This window comes from Pimephales promelas, chromosome 22 (genome assembly GCF_988280905.1).
Source record: "Pimephales promelas chromosome 22, fPimPro1.hap1.1, whole genome shotgun sequence".
Classification (NCBI taxonomy): Eukaryota; Metazoa; Chordata; class Actinopteri; order Cypriniformes; family Leuciscidae; genus Pimephales; species Pimephales promelas.
The window spans coordinates 22,873,798-22,901,385 of record NC_142790.1 but is presented as its reverse complement, the minus strand read 5'-3'; the positions used below and the strand labels follow the sequence as shown (position 1 = coordinate 22,901,385).

At 38.8% G+C, this 27,588-nt stretch overlaps 1 protein-coding gene and 1 long non-coding RNA gene across 3 annotated transcripts in view; both read right to left on the bottom strand.

The window, feature by feature from the left end:
* ek1 (eph-like kinase 1) overlaps window positions 1-27,588 on the bottom strand; it is a 67,220-nt gene that overhangs the window by 15,819 nt on the left and 23,813 nt on the right. For both annotated transcript variants that reach the window (XM_039684974.2, XM_089125952.1), the window contains exons 4-11: window positions 21,046-21,201; window positions 20,602-20,955; window positions 18,056-18,168; window positions 15,446-15,608; window positions 12,484-12,592; window positions 1,678-1,745; window positions 975-1,100; window positions 652-837 (exon numbers count right to left, since the gene is read on the bottom strand). In XM_039684974.2, coding sequence (XP_039540908.2) covers window positions 652-837; window positions 975-1,100; window positions 1,678-1,745; window positions 12,484-12,592; window positions 15,446-15,608; window positions 18,056-18,168; window positions 20,602-20,955; window positions 21,046-21,201 — 1,275 coding nt within the window. The remainder of the gene's footprint in view (window positions 1-651; window positions 838-974; window positions 1,101-1,677; window positions 1,746-12,483; window positions 12,593-15,445; window positions 15,609-18,055; window positions 18,169-20,601; window positions 20,956-21,045; window positions 21,202-27,588) is intronic.
* Window positions 23,726-25,564, bottom strand: LOC148969618 (uncharacterized). Its single transcript, XR_016149397.1, has 2 exons — window positions 24,179-25,564; window positions 23,726-23,781 (listed from the first exon to the last, which is right to left on the bottom strand). It is a non-coding gene; the product is annotated as an uncharacterized LOC148969618 (long non-coding RNA).

Below are 27,588 nucleotides of genomic sequence, written 5' to 3'. Positions count from 1 at the left end.
CATTATCGATATTCATGCAGCCGGCATGAATATGGATGGTCCTTTTGTTACAGCGCCTGCCAGTCTAATCCACAGAGGCTTGAAAGAGGAAAGAGATCTGTAGAGGAAATTACCACTCAACAGTGACCCAAACACCTGTTGCAAGACACTGCTTTTTTGAACACAGACAATAGGAGGCCTGCAACACACAATAGCGACAGCATTCTCAATAAGTTGGCAAATTATAATTAGCATCCTCATTATCATCCGGGAGCAGCGAGCATCAATGTTAGATTCTCAGTAGTGGCAATACAATCAATCAGACGTAACACAGACCTAAAATACAGACCTATTTTCCTTTAACAAAAGTGAAGCCTCGCTATCACGACGTGTTATCTAAGACTTTTTTGAAGACATTATGTCACCAGCTAAGGTAATAAAAGCAAATTCAAAGGCATATTGTCATAGCACATTTGTATTCTGAAGAAGTAGGGCAGGAAAGCACCGATATAAACATTGTCATACATATTTATTCAAATGAATATTCATGATCCATGCTATTTTGTTTTTGTTGAAGATAAGATTGTAAGGTCAATTATCTCAAAGGGGGTACAAACTATTCCCAGCAATAGACGTTGCATGTGTCAATGTGTTTCGTATGCAAACGCTTACATCTGGTGACGACTCCCTCCAGTCGAATGATGTTGGGATGGTCGAACTGGCCCATGATGCTGGCCTCACTCAGAAAGTCACGTCTCTGCTGCTCCGAGTATCCGGCTTTCAGACTCTTGATGGCCACCTGGATCTCCCTTTTACTGGGTAGCCTCAGACGCCCACTACAAACCTCTCCAAACTCACCTAGGAGTCAAACAAAAGCCTGTCAGCTAATTGAATTTACACTAAATCCCTTATATCATTTCATTGCATCCCCATGGTGAGCGGTTCAGGTGGTTTACACAAGTAGGTCATGTTCTTGAGTCATTCATTTGACTTACCAGCCCCAATAACTCTCTCAATCCGGATGTTGGAAACTTCGATTTCTTTGGCGAAGTCTCGCACCGCCTGGTTTGGGTCCTCGTATGTGTGCGGGTGAATGTACGTGCGGGTTTCGGGAAGTTTGACTGCAATGCAAAATGGTAGGAGTGAGGATAACGGTTGGGTTGTTTTACAGTCACTTTAGTTACCTAGACTGAACCATCCATTTTCCTAAAAGGAGGGGAGTGCCACATTTTCAACCTCATTGAACATTTTCTTTGGCAGGCAGGAAAAGTGTCATTAGAGAAAAACACATTAGGCAACTAGAGCGATCAGAGACATCATTTATCGGCAGATGCATCAGAGAAACTGTTCACTAACCAACAATTTCCTGGAAAAACATTCACTCTCTCTATCCATCCATCCATCCAGCCAGCCAGAGCGAATTATGCTAGCCGTCTGACTGGCCAAAAAGACATACAACCCCTATTTCAAGGGTTCTCATCTCTGTCCCTCAAGGTCCATTTTCCTGCAGTTTAAATCCAGGAACGTAGACCTTGAGGGCCAGAGTTTAGAACCCCTGCCCTATTTGATGAGATTTCTGATGAATTTTCTTTGAATGAAATACATTATACATCTTTAAAAAAGTTCAGGTTTTCAACATTTGCTGGATATTATTCTTAAAAAGATCTTTTCCACGACCAAAAAACCTGCATGCATTACCTCGTCCATGCTGAAACTGCATTTTCTCTTCCTCCGGGTCCTGCTTTGCTTTAATATATCCACAGCGCCTGGAACAATAGGATAAGCACAATTAGAACAGGCTGACACAAAAGAATACATGCTTTGTCTCAGATTAATTCAACCAACCAATTCCCCAAGACAAAAGAAAATGTTGAGAACTGTAGAATCAATTCTACAGCGGCCTGATACAGTCACATACAGTATATCATCTTTTAACAGTGTAGTTTAAAAATTATGTGTCTATAGAGTCCAGTTTTCCCACATAGTAAAGATTTCACTGCACTAATCCACTCTTTAGCACTGGGAAAATGCAATCCTGTCACCTCTGACTTTATCATTAACTACATCATTCCTCTCACAGTGGGATCATGAATAAGAAAATGCCCCAGATAATGAATATTCCAATACACTGGGGCGGAAAGGTGCCCAACGTAGGACTGATAATTATGTTCATTATTCATTTAATCCTCTTAGTGACACACGCTCACACATTCCCTTTTTCCTGTCATGTCTTTAACAAGAACGTATTGCCAAAAAAGTAATGTCAAAGGCTGTCTAGCCATAGTAATTATACATTGTGTTGAAATGTTGAGAATGGCTGCAGAATGTCTAAAGACTGGAACATCTGATGGGGACCAGGTGGAAAAAAGGTCTCCTAAATGGGTTTCTAGGGGACACTGACTCAATAATAGGTGAATATCCTCTTATGAATAGAAATACATGCTGGAGTCTCTATTGTACTATAGCTGATGACAAAATGCAACGGTATTTCTTCTTTTTTATCAATTCTATCAATTCTAGACGATTATCACATCAACACTATAATCCAGCTAGAGTTGAAAGCCTTTGGGGCGAATAAGCACAGGATTCTTTCTTGCATCCAAAACCAGCAAGAGTGCAAAAGAATTTAACAGATTGCAGGGGGGTCTTGAGGTGCATTTTTAAAAGTTAGACACAGTTTAACAGGACACACCATTTTAAACAACACAACAATCAACAAGGTATGACACAGTCTGATGTTTGTGTACATAGATGACCAGAATGTAATCTGTGTGATTACCCTTTATAAAGCCTATAATTCAGGGATTTGCATTAAACCACCAAACTCTTATTTAAGAGTTCCCCTAGTCTGTATATGGTCCCCCAGTGGCTAGAAATTTCAATCGGTGTAAACTAGGGCTGCAACAACTAATCGATAAAATCGATTATAATCGATTATGAAAATCGTTGTCAACGAATGTCATTATCGATTAGTTGGTCTGATTACGTCACGGGGATTGTTTACATGCTACATGCGCTTCTTACATGCGCTTCATGAGGCACACACGCAGTCTCTCTCCCTCGCCGCTCTACCCTGTCTCGCACGCGCAACACCGACTGTTTGAACGGAGCACATTATCTTCTGTCTCGCGCGCGCAACACGGACGGTTTGGAGCATATCTTCTGTCTCGCATGCGCGCTCTTGATTCCGTGAGTTTGAACTAATTTGCGGGCATCAGGAAACCGCTATCAATGTGCAGCATACACGAAAATCATTCACCTTTCGGCAAATTCGCCGTTTTGAAACCAAAATAGGTGACCTACGTTAATCGTCTATACTTTATGAAGCCATACTATAGTATAATGTGAGATAGAAATGTATATTTAAGTCATTAAATTAAAGTTAACCAAAGCTTTTCCCTCCACTGCGGCTGTCAGTCATTCTCTATTCGGTGTTCAAACAGCTCGTCGCGTTCGGTTACAACAGTTAACATGATGAAACTCTTTCCAAGATGATTCAATGTTATTATTATAATTGATCCGTAGATAAAGGTCTATGGTTTCGTAATATAATGACTATCTTGCTAGACTTTTATTGCTGTAACCACTTATCACTGAGTGTCTGTTAGATCACAACAAGAGTAGACTCGGCGCACTATAATTGTTCTTCACGTGCACAGTAGCCTATCTGAAATTTAAAACTGTTAAAAGAAAAGGCTTAATAAACTATTGCAAAGAGACTGTATAATACACAGTCAATATGTCTTTCTCTTTCCTTGGTGCTTTTAACTTTAATGCGGCGGACACTGAAGAGCTGCGCGCCGCCCTGTGACTCCGTGTTGCTTCATCATTCAGCGCTCGCGATGCGCATAAGCACTTTGTGCAGCTCTTTCATGATCATGTCATAATACTTTTGCGCAATAAAAGCTTATTAATAGCCTTTCTTGTTCTGTCCTATCTATTATATTTTGCTTCCTCACTAAACAGCTGTGCTTTACATTTACAACAGCTGTGCATCTGATTTTTACGATGTTTTTCATGAATGTATAACAACAATACAAAGAGCAATGTGCAACGTTTTACCAGAGTTAGTGCTACACTTATTGTCTCTTATTTGTTTCCCCCTAAGGAATGTTTTTTTCACTAAATGTTTAGATTTTATAAAATTATTGTGCACTTGTGATATTTTTAGGCTAAGTTTTTCTGAGTTATCCACTAATCTAGTTTACAATAGCATTTTTGTCATAGGTTATGGTCATATATATATTTTTTTATTTGTTGTTTTTCTTTGTAATGAAGTTGTCTGTCTTAAGTTAATTGTTTAACACACAAAAGAGTGTGGTTTTTAGGGTTTTAGTTATAATATTTAGTTATAATAAACAAAAAAATGAAATAAATGTTTTATCCGATTAATCGATTAATCGAAAAAATAATCGTCCGATTAATCGATTATCAAAATAATCGTTAGTTGCAGCCCTAGTGTAAACCGAGTTTTGGCTATCTTTCTCTGCCTTTGAGAAATTGAAAGCTCAGACGCGGCTGATCTTGATGCTTTGCCTGCCCAGAGAATGTGGCTCGCCCATGAGAAAATGAGCTAGGAAGTACGAACACGCGAGCACAATTAGAGTTTTTCCACGAGAGATATCATGGCTTGCAAACAGGCGAAGCATTGCAGTTGATCAGTGTTCGGATGTACAAATGAACACAAAAGTATTTTTTAGTTCCTTCATCCGAGCCTCTGATGTCACAATGGGTTCATTTTATTTTCTCTGGAAATGCGGCGACACAACTTCCCAAAGTTTTGGATGGTCCGAACATTTCAACGATGACTGTTTCCTTGGGTCAATACAGAACAGGCCTCGATGAACGATTGTACTCAATAGATTGTACTTTAAAAACTTCTCACGATTCGTTAATCACAATAGCTGTAATAGAGGAAAGAAGGCAAAGAGGGAGGAAGGAAGGAAGGAAGGAAGGAAGGAAGGAAGGAAGGAAGGAAGGAAGGAAGGAAGGCAGGCAGGCAGGCAGGCAGGCAGGCAGGCAGGCAGGAAGGAAGGAAGGCAGGCAGGAAAGAAGGAAGGAAGGCAGGCAGGCAGGCAGGAAGGAAGGAAGGAAGGAAGGAGGGAAGGGAGGGAGGCAGGCAGGAAGGAAGGAAGGAAGGAAGGAAGGAAGGAAGGAAGGAAGGAAGGAAGGGAGGCAGGCAGGCAGGCAGGCAGGCAGGAAGGAAGGAAGGCAGGCAGGAAAGAAGGAAGGAAGGCAGGCAGGCAGGAAGGAAGGAAGGAAGGAAGGAGGGAAGGGAGGGAGGCAGGCAGGAAGGAAGGAAGGAAGGAAGGAAGGAAGGAAGGGAGGCAGGCAGGCAGGAAGGAAGGAAGGAAGGAAGGGAGGCAGGCAGGCAGGCAGGAAGGAAGGAAGGAAGGAAGGAAGGAAGGGAGGGAGGCAGGCAGGCAGGAAGGAAGGAAGGAGGAAGGAAGGAATATTAGGATGATAGAAAGATGGATATGACAGGTAGACAGAACAATAAATAGATCAAATTACAGAAAGACTTAAAGGATAGATAGATAATCTCTTCCTGTCATTACAGCTTAACTTCCTGTGGGATGTGGCCAGTGGACAATTCAAACTCGCAGTCAAGAATTTTACATTGCAATCAGACCACAATGACAAATCATCAAAACTCTGCAATCAAACCGCTAAGGTATACTCCCATAGCAGCTGTGGGGAAACGATCATGTGATCAGTATTTTGGTTCTGCTATTGATTTTATGCCCAGTTAACAATTATAATCAATACAGGAGTCCCCCTCTTCCAAGTGCTCAGTTGCCCCAGAGCAGTCAAAGCATCGGGGCCTGAGGCCAGGGTTGGGGCAAGAGCAGACCTGGGGGTCTATTACATAATGGGAAGACCGCTGGGTTCATTCACGCCTCCTCTAATCCGGAATGTTGCATCTCCCTGTGGAGCTGCAGGGGGTAAATCTTTCCCTTTCAGCTGTTGTACATCCCCGTCTGGTGGGGGGTTCAGAGGTACATGTGTGTCGTTTCCTCTCTGCTGCTTTTAATGAGACTGGGGGTCTCAAGAGAGACCCCACCTGTTCATCAGCCATACATACATACACCACCCCCTCCGGGGCCTAGTGTGCATCTGTGCGCAGGTACAACCCCCTCAACCCCTTCGATCTTTATCCGTCCCATGTGCAAAACACAGTCTATTAAACGAAACATGTTTGCAGGGCTGGAGGGGTTCACGGCACCCGACCGAAGCATGTGGTAATCAGGGAGTAAATCGGCTCTCCCAAAACAGACCCCACTTGCTCTCTAACCTGCTCCCGCCATCCCTCGAGGTCCCGCAGACGGATCCCTCCCCCTTGCACCTGCTGCAGCGCCGCTCAACGCGCTGATGAAACACTTCCAGTGCCGCAGCGGGACATCCAGGAGCTTCTAAAGGGAAGCATGATCCCACCCTTCAACCTTCTTGTCAATCATTTAAAATGCAATACACTATTTACATATTCTGTTATAACGGTGTATAAAAAGGGGGGAAAAGTGACAGACTAGTGTCTGGGACTCTGCAATTAACGCATTTTTCAACTGAAGCATTCCTCAAATCCCTTTTGTGCGGTGATAAAGACGTTTCCCAGCCCTACACCGCTGGAAGCCCTTTTGTCTATGACCCAGTTTCTTTTTTCTTTCTTCTTCCTCTTTTTTGTCTTTCTCCCGCTCTCAGTGTGAAGCTTGTATCTGCAGGTGACAGTGCAGTGGTGCAGCTTTGTATATGCTGACAGGGCTTCCATCTTTCTCTGTGCCTTTGAGAGAGGGACATTGAGACCATGTGGAGAATGGTGTAAAATTAGAGGGTTCTTAAACTGTCTGTCCTGCTTGAGGGAACTGAGAGCTGACTCAGACAGTCTGCCATAAGCATTAAGAGAAAGATGTAATGGAGAGAAAGAGGAAATAGACATATTTGGTGCTTGTCAAAACAATATTATTGCTCATAGTATATCAAACAATAGCGTTTTAAACGTTGGCATGATACTCAGTTTATAATGATACCTCAAATCTACCTCCTTGAGAATATATGGAAATAAAAAGAAAAAGCAGCATAAAATTTCACTATAAAGTAGAGGTTATACTAAATATATTTTAGAAGAATGGGTTTTCTATGGATTATATATATATATATATATATATATATATATATATATATATATATATATATATCTTCATTTGTTCTGAAGATGAACAAAAGTCATGAGGGAAAATACATGACAAATTTCATTTTGGGGTGAACTAACCCTTCATGGGCATGATAACACAGTGACAACTGATCATGTGTCTGATGTTGATGAGGTCTGGGCACAAGTATCTGTTGGGGAGCTGACTGTCACAGATGATGATGTATTCTCTCGCCAAATCTTATCTACCTTAACCAAGTACTCCAGCCATCATCGTTCAAGGAAGAATTGATAATGGACAATCTCCAGATCCTACCTCAAGCAATTTGCCTTTTGTTTGGGCTGTCATATGCTATATTTGCATTGCCAAACATTTTGGAGTACCCTTAAGCCATGAAAAACATTCAAAGAGTGATGCTTGACTTGGGAGAGAACAAAAAACTAAAATGCTCTTTTTGAGTAAGGTTAACTAATCGGAATTTACAGTGTACTAGCATAAAACAGTCGTTTTAATGTGGTAACTCTCTCCTCTGACCCTCAAACTAGTTCATTACATAATGATACTCCAGTTCATTGCGCTAATGAGTTAAAGCAGCTTCCAGCTGGGTCTTGAGGTCTGTTCGGCATTCAGTGGTAGGCAGGCAAGCTCCAGTTTTCAACTGCCACAAGGACATGCCAAGCAACTGGCATGGTCAATATATCCCAGCAGGGTGGCAGGCATGCACAACAGAACAAAATTCAACTGATGTCCTTGCATGTTGCCATGTGCCCGTTCTCCCAAAGGAAAGTTCTAATTTGGGGATGGTTCACTGAAGCGTGCATTTTTATCTAGAAACACTATAGACAGAGTTAAAGTATATGTGAGTCCTGACGTTTTCTGTTAAAATGATAGAATATCAATGATTCATTTCCAGAAGTTTAAATCGTTTAGGAGAAGCACAAGGCCATGTTGACACACATGATTATTACAAGCCGAACAGAATAACACAAATCTATCATTACCAATAATCGGTTTAATAATACCTGCTATTATTTAATAAAACCATCCCAATGGGTGATGAAGGACATAGTATAATCCAATGTCTAGAATAATCCAATGGATGTCTACGTTTTGGCAAAAGCGTCATATATGACGCCTTGGGATGAGAACGGGCTCTATAATCTTATAATTTAACCTACAAAAAAAAAAAAAAAAGATTAAAATGAAAATGAAACCAAGTTGATAAACTACTGGAATTCCTCCTAAATATGCTGCAAACAGAAGTGATAAAGCTGACGATTTCGCATGGAGGGGCATGGCGGCCTCAATTCAAACTACTTGGATTGAAAATGGTCATTACATTAAATGTGAAATGCTACATGTGATAATTTATGTTGCAATGTGTATCAGAAAATATAGAAAGCAATTGCCCACTTCATCAGACCTATATTGGCAAAATGAGGGTGATATTGGTAAAGAAGTTAGAATAGCATAGGCTATAAAGTGATCTAAAGGGGAATCATGAGTTTTTTTTATTAATTTATACATTAATAACAATGAATGGAAATTCCTTTGTTTACAAATGTCACAAAAAATGACAATGTGGTCCCTAAATACATCTCTGTAAACCGTTCTCTTATCTGGGGTGGGGGGTGGGGGGGAGATTTACAATCAAGCTAATGATAAAAAGAGGAAATGATTGTGTGTTTGGAGGAAATGGACAGTCATAAATTCTTAGCTCCTCTGACAGGTGTTTTAAAAACACTGACTCCGTCAGTTGAGAAGGGTTCATTACGCTAATTGAAATCCAGAAGAAAATCGTGCTGATTGATGGCACATCCTGGTCTCATCTCCATCCATTGCACATGCATCCAACATATCATCCACCTCTATATTCCGCTGATGCGTCCAGGCACATCTACAGCTGGCCTGCCATCAAACGAATGGAAATGAAATACTAAGTGAAGCTGCGTGCTGAGAGTGAGCAAGTCATGGTGTGCTCCAGGGCAACAGGGACAGCGATTTCTGCTCGGAAAGGCGCTGGAATAGCCAGATGGAACTGTTTGTGAAAAAAAAACCCCACTCCAACACGCTCATGCAACCATTTCGGAATGGCACAGTAATTCCATTTTGTGTTTGCACTTGGATGTGTTGCTATATTTCTGTTAACCCACACGCAAATGGACTGACTAAACAGTCACGGTACGGTATCAAACCCAAGGGCGAGATACAGGTAATGTCTGCACTAAATCAACCGAACAAGACCCATTAAGCCCTCGGCTGTGCTTTGAAAGCACGATCTACACTACTCAAACAGCCTACAGTACATGCACTCACGTTGGTACATTGACATTCACGAGAAGTAGATTTCATTCACAATTACACCACACTGTGGGTTTCACTACAGAGAGAAATGTGGCTCTGAAACCTCTCAGGGTGAAACCTCCTTCTGATTGTGTTTTTTCTGTTTTCAGCTCCTTTAGCGCAATGGTTGCAAACTGATTTCACACACCAAAATGTTTTGTTTTTTTTCCTCACAGATGGTTTGAGACCCTCAGAGAAAGAAAAACAGCCCACCCGTTCGCCATTTTTTTTTTACTTGTAATGATGTTTTCAGCCTGGATTGGATCATTTTGTGGATGTAATTTGATAGAATTTAATAATTTACTCTGCCATTACATTATATCAGAGTCCCATAGAATATCCAATCATCAAATAGCAGGTGTTAAATGGTGTGCATATATTTTGTTATGTCATATATAATTTGCATAATGTTATGTCATAAATAATAAGCAATTGCATGCTTTAGTTTAGCACACTACAAATCTGCCAAATCTTAATGTGATTTGATTAAAAAGAGACGAGGGAAAAAACATAACCACTTTAAATGCAATAAAGCGGATAATAACCAATGAATTCATAATTCCAGCAGAAAACAGGTGTGTGGCTTCTTGATTTCATTTTCATCATTAAGCTGCAATAATTTCATGCAAGATGAGCATTAGCGAATTGCTTGGTGGCAGTCCAACAGGAAGTCAAGGGGCTGAAGCCTGAAGTTTTCAGCTTATTTTCATGGCTGGCATTCAATGCTCCTCAGGCTTGCAAATGTGCACGTATTTGGCTAGTAGGCACCTGCTAGATATACTGTGGCATCTGTTATTGAGCTGAAATGTTCCACAGACACAATCATGAGGATCTTTAAAGTCTTTAAAGTGTGTCCACCATTTTTAATTGCTTTTCTGGATATAAGCGGAAAATAGAGGGGGAATGAAAGACAAAGGGAGACCATCTGCCAGCATCATCTCCCAGTAAATCTGAGATGGGTTTTTTCTTCCTTCAAGCACTAGAACACCGTCCAACTTCAAATCAAAGCCAAATTTGGTGCAAAAACAAAATTGAACACACTAAACAACATGCCTGAACTTTTCATATTTCTCTGACCAACCTAAACTTTGGTGTGCAAACACACAGGCCAGAGTTCCCATTGCTTCATAACAAAGCATTTCTACAAGTTTTTTAAATTTTTTTATAATTACAAGATACAAATGATTAATTTTAAATCATTAACGTTTTAGAAAATAGAAATTTCTTTCACTTTTCTTTAATGATTTCCACTTTTCTAAGCCTGAAAATCACAAATGTAAATTTGTGGAAAAAAAATATCTCTTCAGATTCAGCTAAATCTAGGCATTTGAAACCATAACATCTTGCTTACGATTCCCACAAGAGGCAAAATATGTTTGGTTTTCAGCTCAGCAAGAGAATCAGAAATCAATGACCTCAAACTGTCATTAATGGAAAGCCCTCCCTCTCTCAAAGCTCAGCTGAGGTTCTGAAAGCAGTTAAAAGAACCGATGGCACAGTGAAACGAATACCTTGTTAAGTCCAGTATATATAGCACAGTCTAATCCAATGCCAAGGGACTGAATGCAATTAGAGAGTTTAGGTTCACTCACCATTATAATTCATTGGCCACCACACCACACCACACTAGAAGGACGTCATTCAAGATCAGCATCAAAACTGTTTTTATTGCTTCCACGAGGGTCTTCCCACAAGCAGTCACACATGCATTGAGATGAGGGGTTTTGGAAACCATGAATAAGAGGTGGCAGCACCAAGGTTTGGCTTGCAGGCATAAACTTGGCCAACATAACATCCTACGGGACCGTTCTGTCACAGTGCATTATGGGTTACAAATTGCAAAGCAGACAGAAATCTCATTCAGTGTTACAACATACTGGGTAATATATCGTCCAACAAAAAATCCCTACTAAATCAGCCTTTGAAATAGGAATGTGATTACCGGTTAATAATAATAATAATAATAAAAAGCTGAAATGATGCCTGTTAAAAATCTGTTTTAGAAACAGACAGGAAAACTAATTTATATATATATATATATATATATATATATATATATATATGTTGGTAAGCAATATTTAAATGACATTATATTATATAAATACTTATAAATCAAATAAATGTGTATATATAAACAATAAACGTTTTCTAAATACAGTAATTATGCCTTGCCTTGTAATGCAGCTTACAATGCATTTTATGGTCACATGAATAAAAGTATGTAACAAAGACTCAATATGCAAAATTGCAAATATTGTAAAATTCTAACTTTGGTTACAATTCTTTATGAAAAAATACAACGCATTACAACAATGCACATTATGAATACCTTTGTAATGCATTATGCATAAAGGTTTTAAGTAAAGTATTACCATAAAAATCAATTTAAAAATAAAAATATTATAGAAACAACCTACAGGACGAGTGAAAGGGCAAACATCTACACAAAGATCAGCTCATGACTCATTCTGACCATTTCATGTCACCAAGAGCGGCTTGTTTTCTGCTTTCTCTTCCTCGTCTCCTCTGATCCAGCCATTCCTTTCATTTCCATTTCATTAGCTCCCTCACTCTCAGCCGTACAGCGCCTCTACTCTTGCTTTTCTCCCTCATGTCTGTCTTTTCAATTGTTCTCTCAAGTGTTTGCTTTCATCTCTACAGATCACGCTACGCAATCAGAGGGCTAAACAATTTTGTGTCCTTTTGATTTTGTGTAAATGCACACATGCACAGACACAAAGACGCACAACAACATCTCATTTTCTCGATTTGCTGTCTTTCTATATTTACAGTTTCTCTCTGATTAAATGAAATATGGTTTCTTCATCCTTTGTATGAATTTGTTGACAGTTAAAGAACCCAGATAGGCACTATTCTATCCAAGTCTATCAATGTAGAAGTCACCAATTAACTTCTTTTTCATCGTACAGAAGATTTGGGTCTGGATATTTATAAAGAATATTCTAAGACTAAAGATGAGAACAATTAAAGGAAAATAGTAAATTGCTCTTACCGTCCGCTCACAACAAAACAGGCCACCAGCAAGACCAGAAGCACTGCACCTCCAGCCACTGAGATGGCCAGTATGGTTTGCTGGTTGGGATCTCCAACCGCCAGCATATCTGAGAGGAAGAAAGAGAAACCCACATTAAAGCAGATATTATCTTCAGTTGTTCATTTTAGCACAGTTCTGGAATAATATCTATAGTTATTTCATCTTTTCAATCAATGTATATAAAGGAAAGTGTATATTTTAGGTGGTGGTGGTCACCATTTCTTTCAATTTTCACAATTTTTTGTGATTATTTTAATAAATAATTTTATTTTTTGTTTTACTTTTTTTAGTACAGATATGCCATGCAGTTTTAAAATGAATTAATATATCATATTTCCATCTACCAATCTGTGTCCAATATTAGTACATGGTAAACACCTTTAGAAGTGGTTAAAGCTTCTTTATTAACGCCATGGCAAAATTTCATAATAATTTTCAAGTATTCTGACATCATTAACTGATTGACATCATTCCGCGCCATTGACGGTATTTTCTAGCTTTCCATGTTTTCACTGTTATATGATAGGGGGCGCTATTACGCATCTTCTGAAAGAGTAGAGAATCATAACACAATCAAAAAAAGGAGCAGAAACAAACGATAAAAGCATTGCTTATGCACACTGTAATCTTTGAAAAAAAAAAAAAAAAATCAGCTTTTTGCTCAAAATGTTGCTTTTTTTTATTAAACTTACCTTAAAGTTTTTATTAAACTTCAGATATTCATGCAAAAAAATATTCTAAGGGCCATGACTTTTTTTTTTTTTTTTTTTTTTAATAATCAAAAATGCTGTTGGTGGCTGGCAACTTTCTCTTTTAAAAATAAAAAAAGCTGGTGGGATGAGTTAACGTGTTATTACAATGAAAAACATATTGTAAAATATTTTAGTCGAGAAACAAATAAAGAACTGAATTTCAGCAGATAATGTTCAAATGAAAAGATTTAAGAAAGCGTCTCCCTCTAATTATGTGCATTGAATGGTGGCGGGTACCATATGGCACACAAACTATGAGACAAACCCAGCGGGGCATCTGCCTACTTTGAGCTAAAGCTGCTCACACTTCAGAGGAACACTGACAGAAAATCTACATGCTCAGACTTCAAACACCGCAGCGAGAGAGTAAACTGCAGCGCGTCAGGAGCCTCATATATCTCAGGGGACTAATTGAACGTGTTCACATGTATGAATATTTCACAGCCTCTTTCTACGCGAGCGGCGGATCGGAAATTCAATCAGCGGCATGTGATGGAGAAATACACGGGTGTGACACAGGTAAAAGTTTGGCCAAAGCAAAGTCCTTTCCCAGAATGTCCTTGAAAATTTGAAAACATTCTGCTTCGAATGAGAAATAAAGGGTTTGCTGGCCGTGCACGGTCAGAAACTGAATGGAGGGATCTAAAATCAAGGACATTGGGAATGGGATTGAATAAAGCAAAAAGCCACAAAAGCAGACTGCGTAAACCCCACTTAACTGTGGTAAAATTGAAATGCACAGCCTTGAGTGGCTTCTAATTTTACAAAATATCAAAATGCAAATGTTCAGCACATAATTATGTTTATTGATAATATACACAATTTACAATTCTTACATCAAGTAAAGTAGCCTGTAAGCTAGCAATGAAGCAATTTGACAAAATGACTTCTCAATACTTCTCTCTCTGCCTCGATTCAGGTTACTAGTTTAACAGCGTATGATCTGTTGTTGTACGTCACACGCATCACACACATGACCAGCGTCGGCCAATAGTGAGCCTACGTGTGACGTAGCTCTACGCTATCACACTACGTTAACTGACTACAGGCCCACAGAGAAGGAAACGAATAGTTGAAATAAAGTCGTTATTTTTGTTTTTGCACACAAAAGTATTCTCGTCGTTTGATAAAGTTAAAGGGTTAGTTAACCGAAAAATGAAAATTCTATCAGTATTTACTCACCCTCATGTTGTTCCAACCCAGTAAGACCTTCGTTCATCTTCGGAACACAAATTAAGATATTTAAGATATTAAGATCGCTCCTGCATACTAGTCCATAGGCTTCTTGAGGGAATGACTTGCTGTCCTCGAAAAGTTATTAAAGACATCGTTAAAATAGTCCAAGTGACTACAGGGGCTCAATCTTATGTTTATCAAACGACGAGAACAATTTTGTGCGCAAAAAACAACAAAAATAACGACTTTATTTCAACTATTCGTTTATTTCTCCCTCTGCGCGAGTCAGGTTACTAGTTTAATAGCGTAAGCTTCTGTTATTGTACGTCACACGCATCACACACATGACCAGCGTCGGCCAATAGTGAGCCTACGTGTGACGTAGCTTTACGCAATCAAACTACGTTAACTGACTACAGGCCCATGGAGAAGGAAGTGAATTGTTGAAATAAAGTCATTATTTTTGTTTGTTTTTGCGCACAAAAAGTATTCTCGTCGTTTGATAAAGTTAAAATTGAGCCACTGTAGTCACTTGGACTATTTTAACGTTGTCTTTAATAACTTTTCGATGCCAGCAAGAGTCATTCCCTCAAGAAGCCTATGGACTAGTATGCAGGAGCGATCTTAATATCTTAAATATCTTAATTTGTGTTCCGAAGATGAACGAAGGTCTTGGATTCTTGGGTCTTGGGTTGGAACAACATGAGGGTGAGTAAATACTGACAGAATTTTCATTTTTGGGTGAACTAACCCTTTAAGATTGAGCCACTGTAGTCACTTGGACTATTTTAACAATGTCTTTAATAACTTTTCGAGGCCGGCAAGTTTCAATTCCTCAAGAAGCCTATGGACTATTTCATCAAAAATATCTTAATTTGTGTTCCGAAGATGAATGAAGGTCTTACGGGGTTGGAACAACATGAGGTTGAGTAAATACTGACAGAATTTTCATTTTTGGGTGAACTGTCCCTTTAAGATCCTTGTCCACTCACCTTCATGGCTCGTCTCCAACTCAATCTCTCCCCTGTAGTTCCCATAGCCACCATCCGTACGGGCTCGAACTCGGAAGATGTATGTGGTTCCCGGCTTGAGTCCGTCCACCGTCATGCTGTTGGATTTGGTCTTCAGGACAGTGTAGTTCTGATCATGCTGGTTCTATAGAGGGAAAGAATGGAAGGATAAATGAACAAGGCAGCATTCTATGAAGACGGATGTCTCGATCCATCACGCCGATACCTGAATCCCAAACCCCAGGAGGCTGCGTGAACTTTGTCGAATCATCCATAATGGATCGACGGAAACAAACGAAGAACAAGAGAACAAAGCATGCAGATTGGATTCAAATCAGTCAATTGCCAATTAGCAATTAGCTCAGATGGAATTTAGTGCTCATTCAAGCACCTCCTGCCAACAACGAACACAATGCTTTTCACGTAGATGGATTGAACTGAAAAGAAACTGCAGATTTCTGCAGTTTTTTTAAGGGCCTAACAGCTTTTCGGTTTCCAGTAACTGGAATTTATCCAGACAAATGACATCAATCCTACTGACGCCTCATTGTCCAATTCTCATTGTCCAATCCTAAGGAGAATTCCATACAGTGTGCTCATGTTAATATTTCACAGCTTATCGATATCCATTCATCTTCCTTGATGTAAGCCTTTCACTAAAGTGGCACATGGCGTCTCGCTTAGGGAAATCTAACGTTCCAGACAGGAACGCCACACCCTGCGAGAGAGGGACTGCCATATTTCCTGTGGTGCTATTAAATCTAAGATGGGCCAAACAGGCGGCATCAAACGGATCGCGGACACAGCGGCAGGCAAGCCTGTCCATCTGTGCGCGCCATCTAAAAGCCACATAGCCCATAATCACCTGAATAAATCATAATAATTACCCATCACCCTGTCTTCATGCCACAGAGCCAAATACTGCAGTACAGGAGGGTGTCACCGAGGGATCTAAACAACTGACTGTGCCAAATCACTTACCCTGTGTATAGAAATGTTACTGTAGAAAGCAGTGCACACTAGAGATGCACGACACATCTGTACCACATCAGTCATTGGCCAATAATAAAGAGATTTTGTGTGTGCTCATTTCTGCTATATTTAAAATAAATGTAATCTTTAGCAAATCTGAAAATGTAATTTTTATAAGGTACATTATAATATTGTGATGCCTAAATGTACCTTTTTGGCATTCAAAATAATTGATTCATGATTTTAGATTTATTTCTGAATTAATTATACACAATAGTATAAAATAGTATTTTAATAAAAATGTGTATTTGAAATAAATATAGATTTTATTTGTCGTCGAAAGGAAATTTGTTTCCACCGTAGATGCATACATAACCCAAACACACATATAACATGTTAAATTATCGTAGGCCCTCAAAAACAATGTCTGCATGGGTGATATCAATGGCCCATTTTCTATGTATTTAGAGCTCATATAGATACTATAGCCTACCTGGCCTTTCTACATATCAGTCAGAAGGCAGGTGGATATAATATTTATAGAGTGGGTGGTCTGGATCATTTACAATTTTTTTGTGGCTTTCGAAACATGAATGTAGGGACACTAGCCAATAAATTAGGGGAAGGGGATACCAATAATGGTACTTGCTAAATAAGTTATCTCTAAGAATTTGATCTTGTTGGTAACTGTTGGCATATGAAAACAAAAACAAATGGCACCATAAATAAAGACTGGCTCAATAATACTGCGTTACTCCACCATTTCAACTATCTTTCCATTAATGGTAATGCTAGAAACATGGATCTGTGTTTTTGGGGAGCTAAAGTCCCAGTTCCTTAGTCTTTGAAATATTGAGATGTAGAAAGTTATCCTCACACCACATACTAAAATGAGCTATAGAACGTTCATTGTCCTTATTAAGCAGAGCAAGAATGGCTGTATCATCTGCATATTTAAAGTAATGACCTATTAAAAATATTTAATTTATATAAATAGATTACTATAGAACATACCAAAAATGATCTATATACAGTATATATTCTTACATATATATTTGCTTATCTAATGTCCGCTTAGAATTAAATATATAAATTATTTATTTATTTGTTATTGACCATTAAATTAGTAGCTGCCAGTGGAAAAAAAGCCACATATACACTTTATGCCATTACATAGTATTCACATATCAAATGACAGATTTCACCATGTTTTTAATCGGATTTCAAACCACATGGATGTTTTAATTCGATTTCAAACATAATCACACATGGATTTGTAAATTAATAAGATTTCATGTGCTTCTTAGCTGTGTAAACAGATTTGAATTGGATGCTGTAAATAAATAAATGTCTGCCAGTCTGAACAAAGCCTAGGTGATTTGTTCAGGAAAATAATGCCATCAACACTAAAATGTGACAACCTTGAAGGTTTTTGGCAGGGGGGACATCTATGAATGTTAATTGGGACCGAATGAAGCATGTCTGTGTTAACATTACAGCCTCTCCCCTGGGTATGATAAAAGTGAGCTGCCATATGTCTAACCAGTGCAAGGAGAACTCACATAGGGCCAAAAGGTCATGGAGATTAGAGTGTGTTGAAGAAAGAGCAAAGCCTCTAACCTTTTCATAATAGGTGACTTCATATTCCACCACGGTCCCGTCGGCAGGTTCTGGACCCTGCCATGCCAGCGTTACACTGTCAGTGCCCTTCCTTTCCTTTAAGATGACGCTCACTGAAAAAGAAAGAGAGAGATAAATTGAGATTGATTTCCATGTAAAAGAGGAGGATTAATTACACTTCTAATTAAAGAGTATGAGAGGGCTGGCGGAGCGCTTCTTGTCTTTTTCGGGAGCGATAAATTATTCTGCGTGTGTAGTGAGTCATTTTCACCCGTACTACATAGCTGGCACGCAGCCAGAGCACCTCAGCCCCGTCTATTCACACAACAGCAGCGTTCGCGAGCCGCCCTGAGCAGAGAGAGACAGAGGTGCTAATGATGGTGTCAGATCGGGAGTACAAACGAGGGCCTCCCGTTTTGGGCCCCGCAGCTAGTGATGAATGAAGGAGCTGACGTTTCGATCTTTAATGAGCTGTGCGAGTCTTAACTCTGCGTACACTGTTCTGATCTGCCACGCAGCGCTGACACAGTGACACCGCTAACTGCCGTACACACGCAAACACTCCTAAGCTGATAAACAAACAGCTACGCTCATATCTCAGCATGTGTTTGGTTCACAGATAAAAGAACAGATGTGCTTCAGTTCAGAGTAAGTGAAAAGAAAGACGTCTGGAAATATCACCGATTTATATTCACTCGAATGAAAAGTGAATAGATCTTAAAAAGTCTTTTACAAAACATGGCACTCATACAAGGTATGAAAAGCTATAAGGTAATCAATACATTTTTCTCATTATTATCAATGTGGAAATATTTGTGCTGCTGAATATTTTTGAGGAAACTATGATGCATTTTAAGGGTTATTTGATGAATAAAAAGTTCAAAAGAACAGCATTTATTTAAAATAGATTTTATGGTAACATTATATTATGTCTTTACTGTTACGGTAGACCAATTTAATGTGTTCTTGTTGAATAAAAGTATTCATTCAAAAACCTACAAACTTTTGAATTTTATTAAGTAAACAATAGGGTCAATTTTCAATAGAGGAGATTAACATAACTACTTTCTGCATCAACTAACTTGCATTATACATTCATATGTGTAGCATAACAACACAGTTCTTATGATGTCATAAATCATTTTACGTTGCCTTACAATTTGCATTTATAAATATTCTGTTTGCCATCACTCGCACACCTGCCGATGAAAGATATGCCCTGAAACATCAGTCGATATCCGCATCATGCAAAACATGCAAATACAGGCACTACATCCTCCCAGAAGCCTCCTCTCGACGCACGGCGGATTGTCTCTTGAATATTTCAAGCGGTGTGGACCAGAGGGCAAGTACTCGAAATATAAACCAATCACAGTTACGTATACCTCAATACGTCCCCTCCCACAGTGGCGTTTCCACGGTTACAGGCATGTCATCTCTCATAAGAGCGAAGGGCTGTTGATCTGGGCATCCAGGGTGACTCTCCTCTCAGGCTTCTCATTACGCTGGCTCTCGCTCCTGCCTATCTATCTCTCGCTCTTGTTCTCTAAGGGGCTGAATCATGCTTAACCACAGGATCAGGAGAGCTCATCTCTCCTCTCGACCAATGACGGGCTTCGAGCCGCACACAGAGTGCGGGTTTAAAGGTCAGGCGAGATATAGAAGGATCCATTGAAACACAGCATGCCAGTGTAAAATTCAAAAGCAAGAAGCAAGAGAAAAATTGTGACTAGCTGCAGAGATTTAAGAAAAATGAGTAACTGAGGACGATTAAAGCTGTTGAAGGACTACAATCCCTGACTTGTCTGACAGACGATTTACATCACAGCATATTTTTTGTATGAATCAATTTAAAAGGCTAAAAAAAAATCATGTATTCATTACATTTAGAGCAATGGTTTCAAATTTAGCAAAGGACCCCCAAATATAACTATTTCCTTGCAACGAATCCCTTCATAAAACATAAAGATAGCTTTTAATGTATTAAGGACTCAATTATACTGTATATGAAAAATATTAAGTGTGATATTATATAACAGCATTTATATTATATATTATTCCATTTATTCAATTTATTCCATTTTCTATGATATTTATCCATGAAAATATTATTTTATACATTCATAAATTATCACATTTATATTTTATATTACATTATATTATTGATCAATAATTCATTATCTATCTATATTCATTAATAATTATGATATAATTATATAACAATAATTATATATACTGTATATATATCCACATCTGTATTAGATCAATCAATTTGACAGCACTAAATATGATATAAAATAAAAAATACAAAACTATATGAAGAAGAAGAAGTTTTCTTTCTATGACAATGTTAAAACTCAACAGTCAACAGAATAAAGTATTTGCCATTAATCTTACTTCCAAAAACAAAACAAAAAACGTGCATTAGGGTTGCTGGACACCAGTTTTGAAAAGCCCTCATTCAGAGGCTTCTAAGGACTCTTATTCTCTAACAAACATATAACACATAACACATAGAAAACCCTTTCTTGAAGAACACATCTCACCTGTCTGACTGGTGGTTACATTGACGGACACTAGTTGACGTGGACTGGGGCTGAGATCTGACACTCCGTTCAGGGCTTCTATGCTGAAGGTATAATTGGTGTGAGGCTGTAGTTCTGTGGCCAGAACCCTGGGGTGCGTCAAGCCAAACTGCCTGGGGTTGAAATGTGGACCACTGCCGCAGGGAACACACTTCTCACTGTCCCCTGCAGCCCCTGTATCTCCCGAACACTTCCTGCAGTGGACACTATAGGTAACATCTCCACGTCCACCACTGTCCCGAGGAGGACTCCATTCTAGAGTGACTGCAGTCTCGTTCACCATTGAAATAGGGTTGCCGGGTGCCGAGGGGGGTCCTGATGAAACAAGCAAAACACATTAACTGTACAGTTATCTAAATAACATTGATTGATTTTAGTTAACATTTAGAAAGATCCTCAGCTTACTTGTGCACGCCATGGAGCGAGGGTCAGATTCCGCTCTATAGAAGCCTCTCTCACACACGCACTCCGAGGCTTTGTCCTGGTGGGAGTAGCTGTGTGGAGGACACTTCACGCAGTACGCATCCATGGCCGAGGCCTTGTAAAAGCCTGACCGACATGCTATCGAAGAAGAAAAAAAGATTAAAGAAGGTATTTTATTTATTTTCAGAAAGATTAATATTATTATAATAAATTACTTCAGTTATAAGAGAAATGTTGATATGAGTTCTCATTATACAGTATATAGTTCAACAAAGACAAGGAAACGAATCAGTTCAACGTGGCAACAATTTAGTAGCTAAAACGAGAGAGAATCAGTTTATCTATCTAAAAGTCATTCACATTTAGAATTCTTAAAAAATTCTTAAAGGCACAGTGGCAGAAACAGACAAAAATGTTGTATTCTAAGGGTACAAGAGAGGATTTAAAAAAAAAATCAAGTAAAATTACATGTTGAAATTTTAGAGCATGAAACCTTATATTTGAGTACTATTGAAGAAGCAATGTGAAGAGAAGAGTTTTGTGAGGTTATGATGGAGATTTCCTCTCAGCTCTCATCACCTTCTTCATTGAGGCATATCTAACGTCCCACTGCAGCATTAGCCTGACTGGAGGCACGTGGCGGTCGTGTGTGTGTATGTGCGCATCAAAGCACTTCCCCTCAGGGATGCTGTGCCAGACTCCCATGTTGCCCCTAGAACTAAAAGCAAACCCTATATTTCTGCAAACACATCCCAAACATGTCAGTTCTTATCAGCCACAGCACAATGCCTCCAACATAATTCACTTTTCAGAGTGACTAATACTGAACTTTGGACTGTGCTAATGGAGTGTGGAGTGACGGCTGCTTTGAAAAGCCGTTAAAGGCGGATGCAGTTTTGAGAAGCGTTGCTTGTAAATTTAACCATGCTAAGTGACTCAACCTGTGCTGTAATTAATAAGTCAAACACTGAGGAATGGCTTGGGCTCCAAAGAAATTTCATTACAGAAGTCATGCTGTAATTCCTATATGTAAAATAAAAGAAAAATAGATTAAATTATTTTTTCTCTATTTTTTTATATAAACTATTCAAGGATTTACACCTGCATCAGAGCCAGTAAATGTGGTATATATTCCCTGCTTCCATTTCCTTAGGATACCATATCCATAATATCAATAAAAGAGGCAGAAAAACATTATATTGTAATGGTTTAATCATATTATATGGTGTTGTCTTTTATATATTGCGATTAAGCAGTACTATATTGTCAATTAGGGATAATTGGGACATTTTTTCAGTCATCTCATTAGAAAAAAAATGTTCCACTTTACCTAAATTCACCCTAATAATATTTCATTAACAATATAATGTGTGTAGGGCTCAGTATTGCAATGCACAAGCCAAAATATTCACATTAATAAGCATTATGAGTAGAATACGCATTACATTGCACAATGCAGAGTTCATAATTTACACTCAAGCACATCAACCTCCTCAATCCATTAACAGACGCTCTGATTTACCACCACATTAAATTTTAGTTAATAGCCGGATATGTATCATGATCAATAAGACAGCTGTCCCTCTTAATTAATGAATCACCATCTTTCAGTTCCCCACCAACCAATTAACTGTGGTTTATTGCATTGTTATGAAGCTTAAAAGGTCAAACAGGTAAAAAATAGCATTTAATATGATATAAACCATGCAAAATGCCGTTTTCTTTCTGACCAGTATGTTTTTTCTTGCTATTTAATATTTCCAAGCCTATTTTTTTTAAACTGCAAAGCATTATACCACATGTAGGCTTTCTACAATGACAAAGAAGACAAAGATTTATCCACCTTGATCTCAATCTAACACCACTAACACCACCACACACACACACAGTGTAATGCTTCAGTAAAGATAAGACCCTCTCAGCGTGAGATCTTTCCGAGAGATTAAAGGAACACGAATTTGCTCTAAATGCTTTTACTTCATTCTGCCGAGGGGCAGTCGAGACCAGCAGAATACTGCTCTTAACAGGAAAACGTCGCTTTTTTTATTTCATTCTTCCATAGTGTGAAATTACTAAATCCTTTCTTTATCAGTGTCACACTGAGTGTGTTTTGTTATCTAACCATGTTCTCCTTTTATTTACAGAGATGTCATAATCCACATGACCACAGATACATTAAAAGCCGTCATTGTTTTTTTTTTTTTTTAATGCCAGAGCTCAGAGCGTTGCATAATTCCATTTTTTTTCTGCTGTACATAATACAAAAGGAGAAGATACACAGATGTGGAAATGCACACAATAAAACCATTTTCCCCAAATGGTTACACTGCTGTACTAACTAAAGCTTTATGCTAACAGGCTTACTGAATTCTGGCACAAATCCGGGAGTATTCACTGACCTACATAATTCTGAGCTAAAACGTACAGTTTTCAGGGTTATTAGGTGAAGTTCTACTGCATGTAAAAACACTCCATGATTCCAGCGTATTTAGCTAAGACCTACAGAAGGAGCAATTGTTGAACCTGTAACCTCTGGTGGTTGGTGTGAGGGAAGAGGTGTTGTCAAGTTCTGGTTTATTTCTTGTGCAATTCCCCACTTGAAAAGGACAATCCCTCCACATGAAGATCTTAACTGGATCTCACTCAATAAACAGCCATGGAATCAGTTGTTTGTCTTTTATTAACCATTCTTTCTTGGGCAGTAAACAGGTGAAAAACCTCAAAAAGAGATGACAAATACAAGTTACTATCTGAGTTGACAAACAATTCACATTTACTCAGAAAAACACATTACTGTCATTATAATTATAAGGTTTCCAACTTTCAGCAAATGTTATCCAATAAATACCCAGCATTTTAAATCAAATGATCAGAATTAGTATCTTTGATCAAATGCAATACAAAATATTTTTTAGTAGTAAAAATTCAATTCATTAGTTCTAAGCCATAATTTCCCAGTAAAGAATAATAAGTTATCATTGAAACCACACATTTAATAAAACCAAACAACATTTGGCGTTACAAATCCCACTGCAAAAAGAAAGCTCTTTTTTTTCAGAGCATTATTAGCACTGCTTCAGTCAATCTAGCCAAACATGGCCAATATGGCGCTTACCGGCTGTTCTTCACAGTTTTGTGGAGGGCTTGATCTTGCACAATCACTTTAATGACAAAGATAAAGTTTTCTTAGTCTTGTGGAGCTATAAATGGTCCTTCCACTACGGTTTAAAGACAACAATCAGAGCCAGGTACTAACACGCTCAGACTTCTTGGAAGATTTGTTCCACCTGGTTCACCCCTGATTGAAGGGGAGGAGGAGCTCCCAGGCAGTTTGTTAGCACAGGTGTAAAGTAGGAACGAGGCCTGAAATGAAACAGCGGTTGTATTGTGGTTTTGCAACCTCTCGGTGCTCAATGCCAAACCAGAAAGCCGTTGGAAAGCCTGGTCTTTTGGGGAACCCAACTGGTCTAGTGTCTCATAGCTAGCGCATTGGCAGCACGTCTGCTAAAAAAAGGACAATAGAGGATATGGAAATGCTGTGAACGAGAGATCCAGGAGATGCAATTTGCCCCTGAGTGGAGAGCTGAAATTTTCCAGATTAATTGGTCTATCTGAGATCATGAAAGCCTGAAAAAAATCCTCCAGCAAGGTGTCTACCAAGATGAAATCTCAACATAAGTGAACCCATGATGGTTAAATGCTGGTTTGGTGCCATGCTAAGCAACATTAGGCTACAAAATGTTAAAGACAAATTATTGATGAGCGAAGAAAATAATCAATTAAGAATACCTTTGCTCATGAGCAGAAGACAGAGAAAAGTCAAACATCTCAGAGATCTAAAATGGCTCCCTTATCAAATATTTACATTGGTGTGATTGGTGTCCCCTTGGCTCTAGATAATCAATAGCTTTTATATATGATACCTTTAGACAGAAAGAGCAGCACCATCATGGGAATAAAGAGAGAGAGAAAGCAAGGCGAGAGAAAAATGAACAGCGGAGAGCTTGTATTTTATTTTCTTCCTGCGAGGCGGAGGATGAGAGACATGTTTGGAGAGTGTGTTTAATGCCCTGGTCCATGGGGACGAATGGTTGCTATTAGTGTATTTCTCATTCTGTCTGCAGTCTCTGGTTCATATTGAATGAGACAGATCAATAGACATCAACCCACCACCTCAACAGAGACCCTTCTCCATCACATCAGAGATCAGGGACAGCGCCTAACTATGGTGAGAAAGTTAAAATGAAAACTAAATTATATAAAAATTAGACTGGAAAAAACTGACTGAAACTAAACTTAAGTTCACGGCTGTCTAAAATAAAATAAAATTTTGCAGCCCTAGAATACAAACAATTCAAACTAAAAACGAAATATATATATAACTATTGGAGTGGAAAGTTTGAAACTTGTGAAACCTAAACCAAACTATATTGTATATTTGAAAAGAGAGTATATTCGAGAGTGGCATCCCTTCTTCCAGCGCTTCAGGTGCCCGTTTCAATTTAACAGCATTACGGACCCCTTCGGAAAAGAAGAAAAAAGGTAGGGTCAGTCAAACAGTCCCCAAACCCACAAAAAACAGGCCTTATATTACCTACAGAGGGGCTTATGCACTAGTTTCCATGGCAACATAATTCCAAAATGCTCCCTTCATTGATTGTGAATCAAGACTTAGTATATAGGTGTGAAGTTTGATCCACACACAGCAAAAGGGTCATACTAAATAAAACAAAGAGAAGTGCTTGAAATTGAAAAAATAACATCTCAATCTCTTTCAATAAACTTTTAACTCTATAGCCTTCGGAGGAACATTTCATGTGCCTGGCCTTCAAATAGACAAATATGTGTTAGCTATGGGCTAAAATATGGACTTTCTTACATTTTAAGTATAATCATAAAGGCATTCTTTAAGCTTTTACATCATGAACATTGATGACCAAATTGGCACCAAAAAAAGGTTGGCATTAGTGATCAGTGAAGCTCAGTTTATTCCAGATAGACTTTGATCTTTGCTCACCTAAAGTGGATGCTCGACTTGCTGATGCCAAACAGCCAAAATACATCAATGTCAAACCGTCATTTTCCCAATGACATGCTAACCTAGGCTAACAGTTAGTCTCTAAGGTATTTCAACACATTTGTCTTTGGATATCCACGTTCGCATTTCTGTTGGTAAGCAAATGACCTGGATGAATAAACGACATGCAAGAATAAACAAGGTTCTTCACATTAGCAGAATCTCACCTACAGGAATGAGAAGTGTTCTAGTGATTATAGTGCTCTATTGATTTAGCGTCCAATTGCACAGCAGAGACTTTTTAAAGTCTTTTCAGCCATTTTTACCCTGGCCATTAGGCATTGTAGCATTGATTTTTGCAGAGGGGAAAAAAAATCCAACCAATCCGGGCTGAAGACAGAGCTGACTGGAGAATGGTGGAGCAAGACTTTCCTTCCAGAGTGCTAAAAGGTTGTTCGCAATATTCACACAGTATCAGCCTGTTTTGGGGTCTAAAACACTTCTTTAACTCCTTCAACAGTAGTGAGTTGTTCCCAAAAGCAATTGAGGAAATCTGACTGCTTTTCAAAAGGTCAAACCATTTACCTTTTCCAATAACCATGGAAAAATGGTTGCACAAATGGCACTTCATCTACCTGGCCTTCAACATCCGAAATACCTGTCCAATTACCTCAGAGGTGTCAGGAGAGGGTTTAAAACATCTCTACTCCTGGATTTCTCCTTTGTCTCAATCTTCTCTCAATCTCCCTGGAGTGCCCTTTCTTTCCGAAGGCTATTTCCTGCTTTCCATCCATCATGCACAGAGTGACAGAGCCAATCTCCCAGGCTTTGCTGGTAGGCCTAGTTGGAACATCCTATCAACCCAGTGGCATATAATGTCCACTTGAACAGAGACTCCTTAATCCCACAAAACAACTAAAAGAAACAAGGTGGACAACTTTATCACGACCCAAAAGCAGAGCTTTACCATTTTCCTCAATCAATTCCGCCTACAGCAGATTTTCCGACTTTCGAGAAGAATCACACAAAACAGAAGCACTTGTGAATGATATGACTGTGCAGCCTATGAAAAAAAGGAGTAGTACTTTTTCCATACAAAATTTCCCAGGTGGCTGCTTACTGATCCAAGTCAAATTTTCTTCATTTAGTCCATCTATTCGAATTTTCACTTGCTAAATAGTCCAACAGTAAAAATCAATAAATAAATATAATATTATTAATTCATATAAATAACTCTAACTCTATATCCCTTCAGTTACAATTACCTGTTAACAGTTGCAATTAACTGTTGTAAAATATACAACAGTTAATTGTAGTCCTTCTAAGAAACTAACACACAACATTTTTTAACCTTAAAAATGGAACGACATATTTGGATGTGGTTTGCATCCAGACTGTTCTACTCAAACTTACAGTACACTCAATACTAAAGTTTTCCTGCAGACTTTGTAATCAGTGGGGCTGAAATGAAAAGCAGGTGTGTTTGGAGACCGGCGGTCTTGCTGTTA